At 35.8% G+C, this 17,243-nt stretch overlaps 1 protein-coding gene across 1 annotated transcript in view; it reads right to left on the bottom strand.

The window, feature by feature from the left end:
* Nucleotides 1-17,243, bottom strand: part of SGCZ (sarcoglycan zeta) — a 240,196-nt gene that overhangs the window by 72,689 nt on the left and 150,264 nt on the right. Inside the window, exon 4 of the mRNA XM_049790941.1 lies at nt 2,178-2,265. Coding sequence (XP_049646898.1) covers nt 2,178-2,265 — 88 coding nt within the window. The remainder of the gene's footprint in view (nt 1-2,177; nt 2,266-17,243) is intronic.

The following is a 17,243-nucleotide window of genomic DNA, read 5'->3' as shown; positions in this document are numbered from 1 at the left end:
TTTAAAAATATTTCTCCTCACTGCTTCCTCCACTGTTTATTTTCATCCCTTTCACTGAGCAGCCACACTCACAGCTGCTTCAGCATGCAGCACCAGTGAAAGTACAAAGAACATTTTTGAAGAAGTCAGGGACTTTCCGGAGCATATTTACAGCTAATAGAAAAAAATATTTTCTGTTGTCAGCAAACCTGGTATAGAAAAGTCTCCTCCCCTGCTCTCAGCAGATGTTTCCATGCTTTTTATTCCTTTTTATTCCAAGGCAAAAATAAAAAAAAAAATTGTCCTTCTCTGCTCTACCTTACACAACAAACATTTTTAGAAGAGAAGGCAGGAATAATACCTTCTGAATTTTAGGTGCCTGTTAATTTCTTTGATTTCCAATAGTAGAATCTTCAGGCTTTTACTGATTGTACTGGTAGTTATGAATACCTGTACTAAGTAAGAAATATTAAATAATAAATAAACAATAAGGAATATTTTAAAATGCATTCAATACCCTATGAGGAAGTAATAAAAAATAAACAGATTTATATATTAATAGAATAATGTAAGAAAGAATAAGAAAGAATAAAGGCCATATAGCCATGAAAAAGAAGAGGAAGATAAAGAATAAGAAATAATGTAAATACAATAGAAACTCTGCAGACACTCTGCCCCAGCTGCACACCAAGGAGCTTACAGGTGTTCACTCTAATGATGGCAAGGTTAGAACACATGTTTTCTTCAGGCCTTTATGTTCTTACAATATTAACCTCTAGTGTGATGCCTTTAAGTAGGTCTATCTCAATACACTCATACATTTTCAGTGCTGGATGCACTTAGCAAGAATGGTGCCAGAAATCAAAATATCATATCTATTTCAGCCAATGGGAATGTTTGCCATGGGCAAAATTTTAGCAATTACCAGCTGAAGTAGAAGGTTTTAATAATAAAGCTACTAGATGAAACAGAACTGCATTCCATAAACACACTGGGCAAGTACAATATGGCTAGAGCAGGTGTGGGCTTAATTTTCCTCATCTGTATCTGCTAGCAAGTCTGGTTACCTTTGCACACTCATTTGATGTGGTCATTCAGGGAAATCAGTGCAGATGGTGTGTCACTGTATGCGCTTGCCAAAGATTTTTTACAGCTTGAAGCCACTGTTTTCAGCCAGTATGAAAGCTCAGTGTGGAGTACAACCAGAGTTTAACTTAAAACTATTTGTGAGCATAGCCTCAGCACATGAGGAAAAAGAGTGGACAAACCACAGCTTAATCCAGAAGTAAAGTGAAAAAAATGAAAAGTCGCGGAGTCTAAGGGGTATCTTACACATCTAAATTTATATATTTTTCACGCCATTCCCAGTCAATATATATTGTTTTCTAACAGATCTAGAACATTACTTTGTACTGAATTTTTTGACCAATATTCTTAAAAAGCAATGAATATCTTCAGTACTGTTCTAGTACTGAAAATATAAAAAAATATTACTTCATATTTACTAGCACAGCAAGTATGATTTGTGCTAAAAACACAGTATAACATGGTAACATTAATAAAAGCAAAGATAAATACATGAAAAGTGGAACAAATAAGTAAAGGATTTTTTATTTCCATTTCATTTGAAACTTTGATCTGCTATATTTTATACTTCGCAAAATATCAAATGCCATTTTAATGAATGACTGGCAGCATGATCACTTTCCATTTAAATTTCGTAGTGACTAAGAAAGCAGTTGGATTTTTTTTGTTCTGTTGTTTGGGTTTTTTTATTCTGTTTCTCCAACTGTTTTCAATATAAGCTGTTAAAAATACATTGCAAGAGTAATGGGGACAAGCCATTTCCCTCTGAAGTAATGGAAAACTGACAGAACTTGTAAGGAAATGATGGTTATTTTCCCACAGAAATTGTTGTTAAAACATGTTTTGCTGAGGGTTAGTTTTGTTACAGCTGTCTCAACAATAATCATTTTCCATTAAGCTGTTTTTACTATTTTGAGGCATTTCTACTTTCTCTGCCTTCGGTTAATGCTGAATCATGCCCTTGTGATCCATTGTATGCATTGTTTTTTGTTTGAGTATGGTGATGAGATTTTTTCCTGACTATTCAGCAGTATTTTATCTTCGATGTTAATTAATGAAACCTAGTCATAAAGCTAAACTGATATACATAACAGTCAATAAAGAACACTCACCTACTGTCAGTTGTCCAGTTAACTGTCCCATGTGATTTCTTGCATTCACTGTTACATTTCTGTCAGACTGTAAGACCAGTGGGCTATCCTGGGAAACATGTATAAGACAATAAATGAGAGAACAAAAAGTTGAGGTAGAATTAAGTTAGAACTAAATATAAACATGCATGCTGAGAGGGGAGTTGTGTCAAACATAATAGCCTTTTTAATAATTTCATAAAGTATTTTACAAATCAAATTTTTATATTAAAAAAAAAGTAAGAATAACATTTTAAGCTTAAAACCTTTGTGCTTAAAACCTTTGTGCATAGAAACCCTGCTTTAGAAATCAGTTGAACTTAATTTATATAAATTGGGCCTTATTTCCTGAGGATATTACAAAGTTACAAATCCAAAAAGCCTTAACACAAACCTATTTTGCTAGCCTTTTCCATGTATTACTAACATATACTTTTTGAGCTACCTAACCAACACTATACTACATTATTCTATTAGCCTGTACGACCTATAGTATTTGGATTGCACTTACTAAAACCTTACAAACACAGCCATGCATTTCTTTGAGGGTAAATGATATCATTATTCTCAAAAAGCAAAGAAAGAGAGCACTGCATAGTGAGGTCATATAGCACACAACTCTGCCCCACCACCAATAGTACCTGACAGGTAGTATTAGTAATCAAGCTGATGGAGCACAAAGACAAACACTGTATGATATTAAGTATGATCTTAACATTTTTTGAGTCAGTTTGCAGCATGACTACATTGCTGTCAGCATCCTACTAGGTTTAAGTTTTTGAAAAATATTGGCATATATATGCATAGGCATATCCTGTGCCCAAAGCCAGCTTAAGGAATCTCAGAAATCAAGACAGAGTTGAATTTTGCTTCTTGAAGAATGAGGAGTCAGGCCCAGTCCTCCAGGAGAAGGACAGATGCACAGGAAAGGGGAAGAACTTCAACAGAGAGCCAAGAGCAACCCACCATTAATAAATAAATAAATAAATAAATAAGCTAAAAAAAAAGCTTACCAATCCTGCTCTCATTGGCGGGGGGTAAGCGCATGAAAGGAGGGAAAATTAGGATGGTGGCTGTTGCTGCAGAGAAGCACTTTCCTCCCTGGAACCACCTGATACCACACTGTTATTCCCCTGAAGCTTGCAGTGAGACCTTGGGTACATTGCTGTTTCCAGCAGTCTGCCAGCACTTACCTATGCTTAGGTAAGTTTATCCATCACCAGTAAAACACCTGACAGAAACAGCTGGGGAGCTGGGGAAGTGCTTTAGGTAGGAATGACTAAGGGCTAGGAAAATATTTCTGAGAATTAGTATATACCAGTTTTATTCTTAGATTCTTCCCTGGGCATCCATTATTGGTCATTCCTGTATTGACCATATTAGGTTAGATAGACTTCTTGTGTATGTGTGTGTCACTTAATATATTGGTTCTTCCTGTTCTTGAAGGTTTTTTTTAAGAAGAGAAAGAAGGGAGTTAAGGAGCCATATATAAAGATCTATTTTTACCTGAAGGATGCATTAGGTTTGCACGTAAATTTTCTACACCTTATAATCCTTTCCTTTGAATCCAGGGCTTTCCTCTGCAAGAAACACTCTTCCCAGTTGTTTTCACCATGATTATTAACTTGAAATGATACTCAGTTCCCTGGGAAGTCTGAAATTATTCTGAGCTAATTTTTGATAGTTCAGGTGTGTTTCATCTCTCGCTGGACCATGCTATGACCTCTCTAACATCCTGCCAATTAGCTCTGCATCACAGAATCTGGCAGATGAAAGTCACTGTTTGGCTTGTCCATCTTTCTATATAAAAAGCCATAATTATCAGTGAGACACTGTGTTCAATGTAACTGGTTTGAGCGAAACATGTGATGCAATCAAGGGAGCTTCTGGCAACAAAAGCAGCTGCTAAGGACCTTTTTCTCAACACTTGATTTGATTTCCACTTTCCTTATGGTCCTTTGAAGATCATTAGTCCAGGCAACTGCTGCTCTGGGAAAGGACGTTGTCCTGATAGACAACTGCATGGCCAAAGTATATTTTTAAGGAGCCCTTTTCACTTTTGCTTAGTCGATATTTGGAGAACAGTCTTCTAAGTTAGAATAATCTCACCCTTAGCAAGGGAGGGTACTGCCATGACTATTTTTGCTGCTCAGCTAAGGGTTTGGTAACTTAGAGTTCCAAATACTGTTCATCGTCTGATCTGAAGGTTTCTTTCACCTTAGGAAAATACTTATAGTTAACAAGATTCTCAAGCGAAAATCTGCCTCTCGGGTTTCTTGTGCTCAGGCTCTAATTGTAAATGAAGACCTTGGGTATCAAATTCTCAAGTACAGGATGATAAAAGATTAGGTGAGCCAAGCCTTCTTTCTTCTCCTTTCCTTGTCTTATTTAAAAGATAAAAAGAGGGATGAAGAAGTTAAGAACTTAAATCTGTATTCCTTAGTTCCTGGATGTCAAATATAGAGCTGCAAGCTTAAATTCCAGACCAAAGAAAACCCAGCAGCAAAACTCCTGACAATTTAAGCAGTCCAGCGTTTTATCTGCACTGTTTACCTGCACTTCTGTTTTCCACAGGAAGTGCCTAAAGACAGAGGTTCAAGGTATTCAAAGGGAGTCTACTCAGAGGAGCTAGCAACTCAGAGGAGACTTAGCTGAAATCAGTGGAATTACAGATCTGTTAAGACAAGTAGGAAGTGAGATGAGTGTCAGTCATGTGAATACAAATATATCTACAGCACAAAAATGTTGGATGGTTTTCTTTCTGGATCACCAGATCCGCTACTCTTTTGATTTGAACTTCAGCTTGCAATTTAATAGACTTGATAATAGAATACTTTACTGACATTATACAGCTGTATATCAGATCTTCCATCAACAGGTGAACATAAAGAACATTTTCCCTTACATGTGATAAAGTAATGTAGGTGCTATAAAATCAGCTGTGTTATGAATATCAGGAACAGATATGCTCCATATTTAGAATACAATCATACACATGCAGTGTAAAAGTTGTCATGAGCAACTCCAAGGAACATCCTTGAAGAAGTTCTTAATCACCTAATATTTCTTGACACTGAATTAATTTGAAGGCATGAGAAAAAGAAATAAAAAAGCAGGTTTCTCTTGCCCATCACAAACTTTCTACCCCTGGAAAAGGCCATGCCAAGACTTGCAGCCCCAGACCCCTGAGTCCAGAAGCTGTTCTTGCTGTCTGAACTTGCAGTATGGGACGCTTGAACAGAGGGTTTCCTGAGGTACAGGAAACTTAGACCACTTCTGGATTACCAGTATTACTTGCTCTTGGAGCAAAGTAGTCCCTAAAATCCAATAGTACAATATGCTAATAACTAAAATATTGTAGAGGGTTGCTCTCAGGGCTATGAGGGCACCACCGGCCCTTACTGGCCCTGCCCAAACTCCCCAGGGCCTTCCCCACCCCTGGGGGAGCCCATTTCAGTCCAGTCCCATTTGAATCCCTCCTGGCAGGGTTGTCCTGCCCCTAGGGAACAGTCAGCCCTTGCTGTTCCCCCACTAATATGAGGACCTCAAGAACTAGCTGATGTTTCTGATACTGTATGAGATGACTCCGGTTTCAAGCCCTGAAATGTTACATCTTCAAGATTTTCAGAGGTGTGTTAAAGGCAAACCAGATGAACATGATGTTGCTATAGTCACTTCTTATCTGAAACAGGCTTGCAGCTGGGATTCATAAAGAGAAAAATAAACAAATGAATTTAGGGGACATTTTCAAAAGGCTTTCTTGAATCTGAATACAGTTATAAATACAATGGAAATTTTTTGGGGAAAAAAGGTCGGGGGGGTTGAGTAAGGATCACAATGCAGTACTAATAAATATCAACTTTTATTTTTGGAATTAGATGAGCAGATTACTGTAAGTTTATGAAAGACCAATAGATTGCTTTCTAAAGTCATTTTACTAAAAAAACATTCTGCATGAGCAAACATAGCAAAACTTTCATTTTCTTACAGATGGTTCAATTATTTTTAACATATTTTGGACAAATATCATGCCTTTTGTACATCATTCAAATAGGCAATCCCAGCTAATTAGCTCAGTTTTGACGAGTATTTCCAAGATGCACCCTTTAAAATAGAAAGAGTTTAAATGGAGCAATTTAATTCCAGTTAGTTTAATATTACATTAGTTTACTCTAGGTAAGATAGTACACTGTATAATTAAATATAATCCCAGATTTATGCTCAGAACACAGTTAATTATGATAACACCACCCACTTTGACACTCTTAGGAATAGTAGCAATATGCATACCATAGCTTATAGCGCAAGCACTAGCTCTTTAATGATTCGATCCCTGTGCTTGGGCAAGAACACCACTTCAGGTTTCTGGACCTCCACATGGTGTCATATAGATGTAAAAAGTAATGCAAGAAGCAGGCAGTATTCTAGATCTGTCAACTCCATCTGTTGGCCATTTGTGAGAGGAGGTAAGGTTATATACTTCTCTGTTATTTGAGCCCATCCCCAGCATGGGCAGCTAACATAGTTACAGCAGCACATTTCCTTACAGGGCTCTTTTAACCAACCTACCCCGATAAAGTAGTGACTCAGAATGACCACGATACTTTTGCATTAAAAAAAATATTTAAAAAGTAAAAAAAATCTGTATTAAACTTCCGTTTGCTGAGAAACTCACCATGGCATTCCCCATATCCAACCACACAGTGGCTATTGCAAGACTTTAACAAAGACAGGGAACACGTTTCCCCACTGCTGCATAGCATCACAGTCTGTCTACTGCTTTAGAGGCTCATACTGTGGGTGACAGTGAACAAGTCGACCAACTGTGTCTGGTCAATGACCCAGACAGAAGCACGAACAATGCATGAGCTATTTGACCACACCATAGCAACAAAATGGGAACTGAAAGAAATAGAAAATACTCAGTCCTCTGGTCCGTCCAGCAGCCCAAGAGAGTCAAAGAGCATCTGAGTAATTTTGTAACAACTACATGGATGACTGCAGCTCAGGCAAATGAGGGATAACAAGTGTGAAGACTGCCTTGGAGGAATTAAGTGCAAGAAGTTTGGAAGGAGAATATGAAGGACACAGTCAAGAAGGGTAGAAAGCAGAGCAAAGAGGCTGTGAGGGGATGGAGAGAGCATTCCTTAGCTGTTTACCCATTGTTCAGAACGAGAACATCAGCATGTTTCTTAGCAACCTTCCTTGCAAATACGGAGGTAATAATGGACATGGAAGAAAAAGCTCCAGGGACTAAAAAAACCCACACATCTGTAAAGCTAGGAGTTTCAGAGCCAGACTTTCTATCATTAACTTTATGATAAGCACTAAACAAACATGAAGGAACTTGAATAAGGAAATATTTGGAAAAAACCAGACCTACAAATGCCAGCAGTTGCTGAGCTCTTGAGTACTTAGAAAGACTGAAGTCTCGCTTAAAACTATCAGAAGCTTGTAAGAGCTTGGAACAGTCAAAATAGAAATTAAAGAAAAATATTCTTCATCAGAATATTCCCAAGATACTCTTTCCTTGAATATTTCCATATTCTTATTTATCAATATTTTCCGGTATTCAGTATTTCCAAGAATATTCTCAAGAATATTCCCCAAAATCTTCCCTAGGTGTCAGGACAGTAGGGTCCCCAACATAGGGGTACTTCAAACAGGGAGAAGCGAATAATTTATTGTCCAAGTTATTCCTGGACAATTCTGAGATGAGAAGAGTTATTATAAGTATTGATACAGTTAAATGAGGTGCTTTACCTATTTTCTACATTCCTGCATTGCCAAAATAAATTTTCATGTTAGATTTTAGTGTTCTTTGTTCCTGCCCAATTGTCCTTTCTAACCTGAGAGTCACAATTTAATCCCTAATAATTACACTCAGAATCAGGAAGATGATTGCAAAATCACAATAAACATCTTCAGACTTTTGTTTTAAGGAAACATTCCAGATATCTTAAAAGTTTGACCAAATGTTATTGCAAATCAGTATGATTTTTTTCACACCAGTTTTGCACATTAGGGAGGTTTGGAAAAGTATACAAGTAACCGATCAATGCATTTCATTCATCCATGGCAAGACTGACGGACATACACATAATTATCATCAAATGCAAGCAGAAAAAAAATAATTAATCAATTTTCTTATACAACACACTGGTAAAATGAGTAGCAGAATTGACTTTATGTCTAAAGCGATTTGGTAAAAATACCCCAAATGTTTATGTAGAGCCACATTTTCAGTGAGATACAAACTCTATTTTTACAAATCAAGAAGGGAACTATATCTCACTTAATTCACTCACCAAAGAAATGAAAAGCTGTGGAAGACAGGTAAACAAAGCACAAGCAAACAGTTTGAAAAAAAATATGCCCTAGTTGATACTGAATGAAATATCATATTTGAGGGTATTGACAAGGTTCCAAGCAGCATACTTTCTAGATAATTCTTATTCATCAAAGAATGTTATTTCAGTTCCCAATCTCTTCTCTGTTTCCATGTTAGCCTTCTTATATGTTAAAGGCAATCACAGATATCACCCATCTTCACAACACAGCAAATCTGAACACAAACATGGTTATACTTACCAAAGTAATACAAGTGTAGCCAACGACAACCATACACAGCACTCTGGAGAGCCACATGAACTGGTAAAGCTGCATAGTGATCATGACTATAACCCCCAGATAGAAATAACCTCCTTGTTTTACTTCCTCATATAATGCACCATGAAATTTTTATTACGGCAGAATTCAGTCATGCATAGAAAAACTTAGTGATAAAGCAGAAACAGATATTTAAATAGCAGACAAAAGATGTAACTTTTCTGGAATTGATTTAAAAATCAAACAAAATTTCAAATGGACTTTAGATATAAACTTCCCAACTAAAAATAAACCAAGACTACAAATGTACTTGGAGGAAGCTTGTTAAAAGCCCAAAGCTCACTCCTTAGTCATTAAGCTTGTGACACAGCAAGTAAAATTGTATGTTACTGAGCTGCAAAGCCCCTAGAAAACTTTAATTAGGACAAATGTAGAAAACCAATGCAAGTCTTAAAATCTAAAGCCAAAACATTAAGGGTGGAATCACTGTACTTTGCTTCTTTCAAACTATCATTTCTTGCTGTGTGGGTATATCAGTTATCAAATGGATTTTTGCCATTAAGATTAAGCCCAACAGTAATCTAACGGTCCGTTATGCTATTTTAAATCTTGGAAAGCAGTCTTTCAGACACTGTTTGTGTGCAGGTGTCAACCATGATATACTATCAGAGTGAAACAAGACTGTGTTTCTTGTGCCTTTTTAACTTAAAGTGTTAAAACTTGAAATATAGCAGCAATTAACTCCAGGAAGAAGTTGAAGATATTACAGGAAAATTTGTACAAATCAAAGTATATTCACACATTTAAAAGTAATTCCCACCATTCCCTATTGAGGGACCATTTCTCTACAGAATTTGAATTGCATTTATTTTAGACTCACTAGCTGTGAGAAAAAAAAAAACCCAAACCAAACACAAAACAACATGCTGTAGTCAGTGATCTGATAATGTGCATATATGTAAATTTTTGACCATAGTCTTAGTTCCTGAGACGCCTACAACAGAGAAAAGTGTGTCAACCCCTGTTCAGTTGATGCATATAAGAAAATACACATCCATTTTACATGTTGATAAGTGAAAAAATGATAAAATTAAAAAATAGCCAAAATAAACTTATTCTATCTACCTAATCCTAAGGAAACTCTGACATAAAAGTTCTGAAAAATGTGCATTCTCCAGTGTATCAATAGGTTCTGGGTTCCACTTTCATGGTGCCTTGCAGACATCCAGCAAAGGACTATATGGAAATAATATTTCCACCACCAGTTTTTATTTCACTATGATTTCTATGACATCTTTTCAAATTCTAAGGCTGAAGAAGGATGAATGAATTCTAAAGGAAGGTTAAGGTGCAAAACCATTTCAGAAATACATAAATTGCAGCAGAAATCTGGAATGAATGGTACAGCTCAGACAAAGCAGCAAAGAAAGACTTGCTATTAATAAAAAATATTTAAAAGTTTAGTGCATATTAAAATGAATATGTTGAAGAAATATATAAGACACAAAAGTAAGGCAAGACTAGTGATTAATTTTAAACGTTTAGTTAGAAGGTTTATTTTAGGTGAATATTAAACTTATTCTTTTATAGAAAGTTAAGGTGGCGGCAATCTATACGAATAAATGATGCCACTAGTATTAGTTGCAACTTCAACAGCAAAAGTCAGAAATGGTTATGTGTATTTTTTGTTTCTTTATGTAGCTATCTTAGTTTCTACAATGCTGATTTTTCCTGATAAGCCTTTCTTCAAGCAGAATCACTCACTGCTGGATCCTAATTACCTTGGCAATGCTTTCCTCATTGCTAGTTCTCTCTACTGTTCCTGTATTAAATAAGCAGAAACCCACATATCTCAAATGAACTCTGAAAAACCCTACCTAAAAGAAGGGATATTATTATTGTTACTTTACTGAGCCTTCCCCTGCATGTACCCATTGCTTATTATATCGTTAGATGCTTTCAGGCTTCGTTACTGCACTTGCTTGATGCAAGCACTATCAATTCCATGGATGTTTAGCATGAGGTATAATGAGGCTTTGATTAAGGTATCAAAAAGAATGAGAATAAGAATGGCAATTAGAGGAATTATAGGTAATCCACTGATTAGTGGACAGTAATGCCTGTTATGAAAAGTATACTTTAAATTTTCAGAAAACATCTTGATCATGATAGCCCAGGGCTGAGGACTTCAACATTTCTGGCAAAGGTCTTAGCATGTATGTTATCAGCTGCTAAGCGCAGGAATTCAGTCAAAAAATGTCTTCGCAGCATTTCTTTCATGAAAGTAACATCTCTTGTGTTATTGAGAAAATTCACTTTTGGATATCTAGCTAGAAAAGTCAGATAACTTTCCACATAGTCTGGCTCTAAGAGACCACGGCAAGCTAATTTTAACTCTTCTGTTTTTATTATGGAACCATGACTTATACCTTTCCATACTCCTTGCAGTCAGTCCCAGTCTTTTTTTCAGGACCAAAACTATTTGGGTCCAGGAAGTCTCCTATCTTCTTGTAAGAAAGGATCAGTCTCAATGTTTCTTACCCTCTTCTCAGTCATTAAGCTTCCCCAGGTGATATTGCACCTCTAAAACCTCTTTCTCCTCCTTTTTCTACTACACACCATTCCTGATTCTATGATTAGGACTGCTTTGAATTTCCCAGAGGAAATGACATCGGCTGGCAACTTTTCTTCCCAACCAAGGGAGGGGAGTGTGGCTATCTCATATTGAGACAACAATAAAATCCTCTGTTAACAAAGACTGGTCACATAAAAAGGAATAAAGATGCCTCATATCTATTTGGTCGGCACAGTCTCCTCAATATTTGAATAGGTATGCAAACAGCTAATAAGTAAGACAGAACAGTCTTTGCTTTCCAGTTCTCCAGGCAGATCCACTACAAGATCTTCATCTGAATTATTATTTTTCAATAAAGTATGTACCTTTAATCACCATAAGTTATGAAGAATCAATTAAAAAAACCCTACATTATCTTGAACACAACAGGTAGAAGAGAGTATTTCAAGACTGGAGAAACAAACATCCTCTGCACATCGTGCATTCACCTTTAATTCTGACATACCAACAGCTAGAAAGTGATGTTGAAAAGTATTATCTCAGGTTTTGCTGTTGTACGTTCTTTAACCTTGCAAAACATTTAATAAGAAGCTTTGCCATTAGTATGACACAAACTTGGCCAATATCTGAGCTCAGAATTTGTTTCACATCTCCTCTAAAACTTGTCATCTCTGGAAAGGAAATATTCATCCCCACCTTTATTGTAGGACATGACTTGGTGGTTCAATAAATTGCCCTTCTGTTAGAAAATTTGCTTTGAGACTTGCCAATCACAGACTAAAACAAATCACCAGCCCTGTTCTGAAGGTCAAAATTGAGGAAATAGAATTCTGTAGAGAGGATTATGGTTCAGGGAAAGACAACACATGACCCTTCAGGGAAGCATATTATTTTTCAGTGGGAACTGCGCTAGTGTCAACTTTGCAGTTATAGATAATTGCCACCTTTCAATAACACAGATCTTTTCCAAAGGGTATAATTAACAATTTGTCTTTCTTTTCTACTCTCTAGCTATTCAGAATTTATTTCTGCTTCAGTAACTGGCTAACTTTTCCATACCGAACAATTTTCCACTGCAGATATTAAAATATTGAAGAAAACTTGCCTCCACTGACAGAGACTACAACAAATATAGTTCTGTGACTTTGCAGTTTTTTACAGATGACATTTAGATTAAAACAGCACAAGAAATGGCATGGACCTGCATCATTTGTGCAACCTGCAGAATTAACCATTAATGTTCTAAAGACTGAATTTCTTTTAAATTCAAGATCATAGTACAATATAGGAATTTTAAAATAGTTGTATTTCCTTAACAACAGTGTTAAACTGCCAAAAAGATCTAATTCAGGCTTGCATTAGTGTTTGAGTATTTCTTGTACTTCTGCATAAGGTAAACAATACATATGGCATACCAAAAAATTAAGAATTCTTTCTGCATTTTTTACTTCATTACTGGAATGGTACGATAGTGGTTTTAATATTTTATGTTGTGTTTCTAGCAACTAGTCAAGCTCTCCTAAATGTAAAGGGGTGATCAAACACTTCCAGATAATTCTGTATTGGAATATTACGGTAATTCTCAGTACAAACCATTATACTTAAGTTTCCATTCTAATCTTATTAATATCCTTCTATAACCTTATTCAAATCCTGTAGAATATTTCCAGTGCACCTGAGTTGTTTTCAGTGAAACTTTGGACTCTAATTATTTTTTTTTTTAATTATTATTTTTTGTCATGTTTATCCTAAAAGGCAGTGAAAAAAAGTTCTGGTCTGTGTTTTGAGCTCTGACTTTTGAGCAAAAGTAATTAAAGATTTAGACTCGGTTGTGCTTCTCACAGAATGCTTCCTCTAAAGAATATAGTCTTTGGTTTAGAACTGTCAAAGTGTTTGAATATATGAAAATTATGCCAAAGTTGTCCAAATATACTCTAAAAGTTGTATTTGCAACATTATAATAAATTAAAATATTTAACAGTGAACTTTTTCACAAAGTTCTTCAGGACCCTACGAAGCCTGTCTAATAATTTCTTTCTTCCTTGAATCTTGTCAGCCCTTCCAGAATTCTGGAGCTTTATGCTCCTTAAAAACCAATGTGACTTCAAACATTTTATTCTTAAACTTAATCCTACAAGTGAAATAAAATCAAGAAAATTTGTCATGAGAACTTACCTGATATTGAACTAAGGAAAGATATTGTTCAGTCTAGTAATTCCCATTTTAATAAACATTAAAATTAATAAAATTCCTACTCTTGGTATTGTAATTAAATTGATGTATCTTCCTATTTGAGTCTAAAAGGTAATGAAAAGAATTTACTAGTTTGTCATATATTCAGTTTTAGTCTTGTTAAGCTGCTTTTAACACTCAAAGAAACAAAAACTCTATCAGCTGATCTACATTCTCAGAGCTAATTACATCAAGCCTCGTCAGACAAAAATCTTTCCTCTCAGTAACAGATTTTCATAGAATATTTGGTGTAGGGTGGCTTAGTGACTCTTTTTAACAAGGATTACTGATGGGAATGACAAGTCTCAAGAATTCTAAGGACAAGACATGCTCAAAGGAAGGTGCTATAGAGGTAATAAAGACTGAAGTAATCCTCAGAAGCTTAAAGATAATTAAAAACATTTAAAAAATGTACTGAAAATGTTTCAGGTTTTTTGTTTATTCAGATGCAAAAAAAAAAAATAAAAATAAAGGAAACAAAACCAGAAAGACATGACCTCAGAACTGAAAGAAATGCCATATATTGAACATCTCCTGACATTGGCTTCAATGACATAAGACTGCATTTTCAGCTTCTCCAAGCCTGAATAACAACAATGAAAGAAATAGTGGTTTATCTTCTTTCAGGATGCAGTTTTGCATTATCTTTTCCTTCTCAGCAAAGAAAAAGCTTACTTTGGTTCTACCTGTAGCCTTCATCCAATCACTCAAATGATCCAGCTTACCAAAGAAAAAAACCCCTGACAATAACAAAAAAAAAGCGCGTCTAAATTGTTTACTTAGATAATTGCATTGTTTTCTAAAATACAGCTTGACTAAAACCATTGAACCGATAGAAGAGGGAAGTCATGTAGTAGAGGATAGAGTTGACCAACTAGGAATAGCAAAGTGCAGAGACTTGTTAAACTATGTTTGAGAACAGAGAAATATTTCTCTGCCAAAGGATCCAACATGAAACCGCACTGTAAGTCTTCCAATATTTACATCATTTCTGTCCAAATTATTTATGACAAAGTGGGAGAAACTAGATCAGAACTTTTCTTTGTTCAGAATGTGACTGTGCATTCATTTGTCATATTCATTAAGGATTTAAAAAAACTTCAGGTAGCAAGTATTCAAAGTAGCAGAGACCGACCAGAATTGGTTTACAGCTTTCCAGTTTTCCTTCAGATAGCAATGTACAATGCTAATTTAAACCAGCGATAATTCTGTGGTTTTATATCAGGTTGACATTTATAGTTAAGACCTTTTAGACCCTATAAAATACAATTTTGTGCAAAAATAAATTTTAACTAGTGAACTGCGAAGACTTTTGGGCTGTCTAAACTGCAGCACAGCCTTTACAAGGCAAATTGTCCTGTCCGTCAAACTCAGTCCTGTTGGACTCTAATATGTTTGTAACTGCCTCTTAATTGGTAACCGGCTGCGTGATAATTCCTCCCCTGAAGAGCACATTTCTTTTGTTTTTACTTTATCCATTTTGCCATGGGGGATTATGCAGATGGTTAGCGCCCTGAGTACAAGATTGCCAGGCAATAAAATGAAAAGCCATTTAAAGTCAAGTTTTGTAACTGATTCACACTCTACAGTTAAATATTCTTTCTTGTAAAAAAATTATGAAACATCTCTTTGGAAGAACTGGTTTCCCATCACTGGCAAAGCTTAACTCTTTTAAAGAGAATCCTAGCTGACACATATACAGTATTTCAATTTTTTCTTTTAATCATCCTAGCTGTTATATTATGTCAATGCCATGGGGGTGGGAGAGGAAGGTTAAGTGAATTATTTCAAGAATACAAGAAAAAGTTCTCTGCTTAAATCTCAATCTGAAAATAAATTTCAGCTAATTTTATCTGTATTTCTGCTAACCTATAACCTTTACCATAAGAAAATCTGAATTGTTCAATTTTCATCCTCTGGAAATGTTATATTTATATTATATTTTGAATTTATTAATCTTTTACCCAGGGTGGTAACATTTCAGCGAGTGATGGAAGATATCCTTCTATATAGAGATGATATAATGGATGGATCAGTTTGCACCAGGAGAACTGTGAATGAAAACATATATAATCATGCATATATCTTGAAAATTATTTTGGTTCCTCTAATAGCCTGGCAACAAATCTACACGATACAGTCCAATATGATCCTGATACCTTGAAAAAGTTATGTTCTCTTCATACCTCTTATTTGATACCTTCAGTAACTGTGCTAACAATTATGAAATGCAATGCTTTGATCTATATATAATAAAAAAATAATTAAAAAAGGTAGAACTATGCATCAGAAGTGGGAAAACCACACCATAATTAGTTTTGCTTCATCTCGCTAATCTTAGCTATTGGATTGTTTTTCTCAACCAATACGATTACAAAAGCCAATTTCCTGAGCTTGAATTTCATCTAGTTTGTTTCCTGCACAGCCATCAGCAAATACTCCTCCCTCAACCAAAGGCTTTGAATGCTAGTCATCTATCAGTTTCTTTTTTGAGTGTCTATCATAAAACTGTATTTTAACAGTGTCCTCTTTCTAGGTCAGCACTTCGGAAGTGTCAAACATACTGAGGGGAAAGAAAGACTTCTAGTTGGGAACAATTCTACCTTGAGTCAGTGTTCGTGTAGCTTACTGTGAAAAAAGCGCAGGCACAATTTTTAAAAGAGAATGCAAAAGGCAAGGAAAAATGTAACCATAACCTACATTATCCATATTTTCATGTCTCATAAATTATACAAAATGATTTCTAGCAGTGGAAGTACAAGAACACTAGTCAAAGTTTATGTAGAGGGAAATGGAGACTGTAAAAACCTATGATATTCCCATTGTGTCATACGAGACAGAGTTCCATACTGGTTTCATTTTGACATAGTATCAGGAAGGAGACATTCAATTTCATTATCTTTATCTAGATTTCTTTTTATATGCTATATTGATAAAAGATAATATCTCATTTCAAAACCAGGAAGGCTGTATTTTCAAACCAGCATCCTGCCAACAAAAGGTTGCCCAAATACAAAATTCCCAGCAGTCAAAATAAAAACAAATTAAACATCTCCCACACAATTCTCTCTCCAGTTGCTTTGATATGCCCCTTTTAAATGCCCCAGCTAATTCCTGAACAAAGAATTAGGGACAGAGTTACAGCTTTTAATCTTACCATCTCTCAGCATCCCTTTGGGAGTACAACCCCTTTTTATGTCATGTGTACGCAATAAGGCAGGTGCTCTACATGGCAAGCCTCATAGCCCTAGCTGCCTTTCCAAGGAATCATTAAAAGCAGCCACTTCTTCCCTGGCCCACACATCTGGACTTCCTATTGCTGAAAGGTGAGCAAAGAGGGACAGATGCAGTTATCTGGCTTTCATGCCAATGTGAAGTTAACAATAGCAAAGACCAAAACCCAAGACCTGGGAAGTACTCAGAGTTCCACAACATATTTCTCTGTCAGCTTTTTCTCCTGACAAGCTGAGTGGCAAGGTTCCGCTGCACGTTTCAAAAGCAGGTTCCCAAATTTCTTCCAGGTTCCCATGGAATTTCTTCCCAGTTTGACTCAAAAGGAAGTATATGCTTTATTCAACTAGGCATCTTTTGCACAGGACTTCTAAAAAAGGCTAAATACGTCAAATACTCTG

This window comes from Accipiter gentilis, chromosome 3 (assembly GCF_929443795.1).
Source record: "Accipiter gentilis chromosome 3, bAccGen1.1, whole genome shotgun sequence".
NCBI lineage: Eukaryota > Metazoa > Chordata > Aves > Accipitriformes > Accipitridae > Astur > Astur gentilis.
The sequence above is the reverse complement of the archived record's forward strand: the minus strand, read 5'-3'. Positions and strand labels throughout refer to the sequence as shown.